The sequence below is a fragment of the Zea mays genome, chromosome 5 (genome assembly GCF_902167145.1).
Source record: "Zea mays cultivar B73 chromosome 5, Zm-B73-REFERENCE-NAM-5.0, whole genome shotgun sequence".
Lineage (NCBI taxonomy): Eukaryota > Viridiplantae > Streptophyta > Magnoliopsida > Poales > Poaceae > Zea > Zea mays.
In genome coordinates, this window is record NC_050100.1 from 222,818,155 (window position 1) to 222,821,434 (window position 3,280).

Here is a 3,280-nt window from a genome sequence, read left to right on the forward strand (position 1 = left end):
AGATCGATGCATATTATAGTTCTAAATCATATTACTCCGTACTAAGATCAGTAGATTAGCGACAATCACAGCGCGTGTTTTTTTTCCATCCCACGCATGAACAAAAAATAAATAAAAAAGGACCGTCCGAGCGAAAAAACATTGGTGCAAATGAAAATCGCAGGAGCCAAAAAAACCATCGTGAATAAAAGCCTCCTGGCTAGTTTAGAAAAAACATTTTTTAAGTGATTCCTGTTTTTTCAAGAGAAAATAAACTAATTTTCTTTGAGAAAATGAAAATCTTTTAAGAAAATGGGGTTCCCAAATTAACCCTAAATACATGGCTAGAGTTGAACTGAACACCATAGGCTTTAAAAACGTCGCCATAACCGCACAAGCTAAGAGAGAATAATGACTTACAGTACCACATGACTCTATTTAGTATGGGCAAAATAGGAAACATGCACTCTAATTAATAGCTTATTGGTATGTGAGAACATGTCCAAAACATCAAGAATTTTAGACATGATGAGAGTAGGAATTAGAACAAAACTCTGTTTATATTTATTTTTTAAATTACAAATAATTAATAACTCAAACTTACCGTGAATAGATATTTAGATCGTGATTTAGGGGGTGTTTGGTTTGCCTCTGCTAAAATTTAGTTCCTATCACATCGAATGTTTGAACCTTTGTTCGGGGTATTAAATGTAGTCGGATTATAAAACTAATTTCTCAGCCGAAGATTAAAAAGTGAGACGAATCTAGTACAGTTGGTTGGGTCTATATTTCATACTCCTATTTGAAAGTCAAACGCTTGATGTGATCCGGGCTAAACTTTAGTCCACAGAACCAAACACCCCCTTATTATCATCTTTAGCCGCGAGCCAGAAATAACTCTTCGTCAAGGATCGGTTATTTGACAAATTTACAATCTGTCCCTTTGGATGTTGCAATATACGTGGTGGCACTTCTTACTGTCAACTTCGACGGCGTATCTGAATTCGATGGCGGCTGGCAGGAGTCGCCTGACAGCAGCTGGCTGACACCGCCCGACCAAACCCGTCGCCACCAGGTTGTCGGTAGGCTGTTGCACTCCGGCACAGCAAAAAAAAGAGCCAACCGGGGGGCGGGGGTGCAGTGCAGTGGCTTACCAGTAAAGCGCGCACGGAACTGGAGGGTTTGATCCTGTCATGTCGGTAGGCAGCAACCAGAGATCAAAGCAAAGCAGGGGAGCCCCTTCCTCCTCTGGAGGGTTTGGACAGATTGGCCGCCACGTCGGGCTCTGTCTCGATCGCTGGCTAGGGCCTAGGGCAAAGGAACGGAGGACAGGGAGGCAGGCAGACAGATTGGCCGCCTTTGGGTCCCCCTGAACCCCGACAAGCTGCCCTTCCTTGGAGTCCTGCGCTGCACTCCAACGATTCCTTTCCACTTTCCACCTCGAGAAAATTCCTGGTATGCCATCAGATTTTATACTCATCCCTTGTGTGCCACTCAGTGGCATATAGGTATAATTTTTGGTGTCTATGACATGTGGGGCCAGTGGCATACAAGGGATGAGTATATTTTCCAGTGGCATACAGGGCCAAACCTCGTCGTCGTCTCCCGCGGTCGACGCACCGCACGGCGCACACGTCTCTCCACCGTCCCTATCCCTATATATGCGAGGAGCATCTGCTTATCCCTGCCCACGACCGCCAGGCGCCAGCAGCCATCGCATCCGAATCCCAAGCTTTCTCCCCTCCGTGCAGGTGCAGGTGCAGCAGCCAGCGCGCGCGTCTCTACAGGAAACAGAGAGCATCCGAGTCCCCAAGCTCGCAGCTTTGCCAGCAAAGCAAGAAGACAGTTGCGGCATGGAGCTGGAGCTTGGGCTGGCGCCGCCGAGCGCGCGCCGTCCCACCCCCATGACGATCGACCAGCAGCAGCAGCAGCAACGCCACCTCGCCGAGGACGAGCTGAGCAGCACCTCGTCGGACCACCACCCTTGCGCTGCGCGCTCCGGGAAGAGAGGGTTCGCGGAAGCGTTCCAGGAGACGGCGGCCGCGGCGACGACGACGACGCTGCCGCTCTTCGACGACGGCTCGTCGTGCGGCGGGAGAAGCGGCGGCGGAAAGAGGCCGCTGGTCGGGTGGCCGCCCTTGAGCTCCGCGCGCAGCAGGGCGTGCGGCGGCGGCGCCGCCAAGTACGTGAAGGTGAAGAAGGAAGGCGACGCCATCGGCAGGAAAGTGGACCTGTCGCTCCACGCCTCCTACGACGAGCTCCTCGCCACGCTCGCCCGCATGTTCCCGACCAACAACGGCAGCCAAGGTAGGTACCCTACCATCATAGTTAAGGGGATCTGCAACCATCCGATCCAACCCACCGATTCTGGTAATCTGATCTCCGAATTATTGCCGTGCTGTCCTGTTGCAGACGACAAGGAAATCAGCAGCAAGTCCACCGCCGCCGCCACCACCACCACCAGCCATAGGGACGTGGTGGTCACCTACGAGGACGGAGAGGGGGACTGGATGCTGCTCGGAGATGTGCCGTGGGAGTAAGTTCGCTACGACCAATGATGCACACATGTGGTGTTCCATCTTATCCTTCCGAATTGTTGCTGACGTCGCCCTACGTTTTTTTTTGTCGCAGTGATTTTGCAAGGTCCGTCAAACGGCTCAAGCTACTGGGATGATTGGAGTACTGATACTACATGTTCTTAATTGGAGTATAAGCTTCTTTTTTGCTGATGTTTTTTAAGAGCACTTGGTGTTAAGAATCAAGGCAATAGTTTGGTGGTGTACCTGGGCCGGGTTACCTCTTGTGACAATACTTATACGAACAGGTTTTCTGGTCTTTTGCATGTGAGAACGTTTATCTTGGAGATTTGCCGATGTGTTTTTGCGCAGTTTATGCTGCAACTACAATACAATACATGTTCATTAATTCATTCTTCTTGTCTTTCTCTCTACAGAGCATGCAATTTAAAATTATATGCCTCGGTATATAAAAAGAGAGGACATGTGTTGTACAATCACTTATTTAGTGCAAACGTACAAGTAAACCATCCAATCTAGATTCAACATTTTCATATAAAAGAGTTTAAATATAAAATAGGTTACAATTAGTGTATGACCTACAATATTTCCTTGGTGGAATATGATAAAATTTAAAATTTCCTTACGAACTTATAGCTCAAAGCATGTTGCTAAGTTAGTATGGCAAACATAGATGTGGAACATAAGAAGTTTTTTTTCTTGATGGTTATCCTCAAGTGATGATTATCAAAGAAGTCTGGGGATATGATGGTATTTGTTGGGAC

General features: G+C 48.0%; 1 protein-coding gene across 1 annotated transcript; it reads left to right on the forward strand.

Annotated features, from left to right (window-relative positions):
- The first annotated feature begins 1,669 nt into the window (after positions 1–1,669).
- LOC100281448 (IAA9 - auxin-responsive Aux/IAA family member) lies at positions 1,670–2,814 on the forward strand. The gene is made up of 3 exons (NM_001154366.2): positions 1,670–2,286; positions 2,392–2,515; positions 2,611–2,814. Exons 1-3 carry the CDS (start codon positions 1,833–1,835, stop codon positions 2,651–2,653), a joined length of 621 nt encoding a protein of 206 aa, NP_001147838.2. The 5' UTR covers positions 1,670–1,832; the 3' UTR covers positions 2,654–2,814.
- Positions 2,815–3,280: the final 466 nt, after the last annotated feature.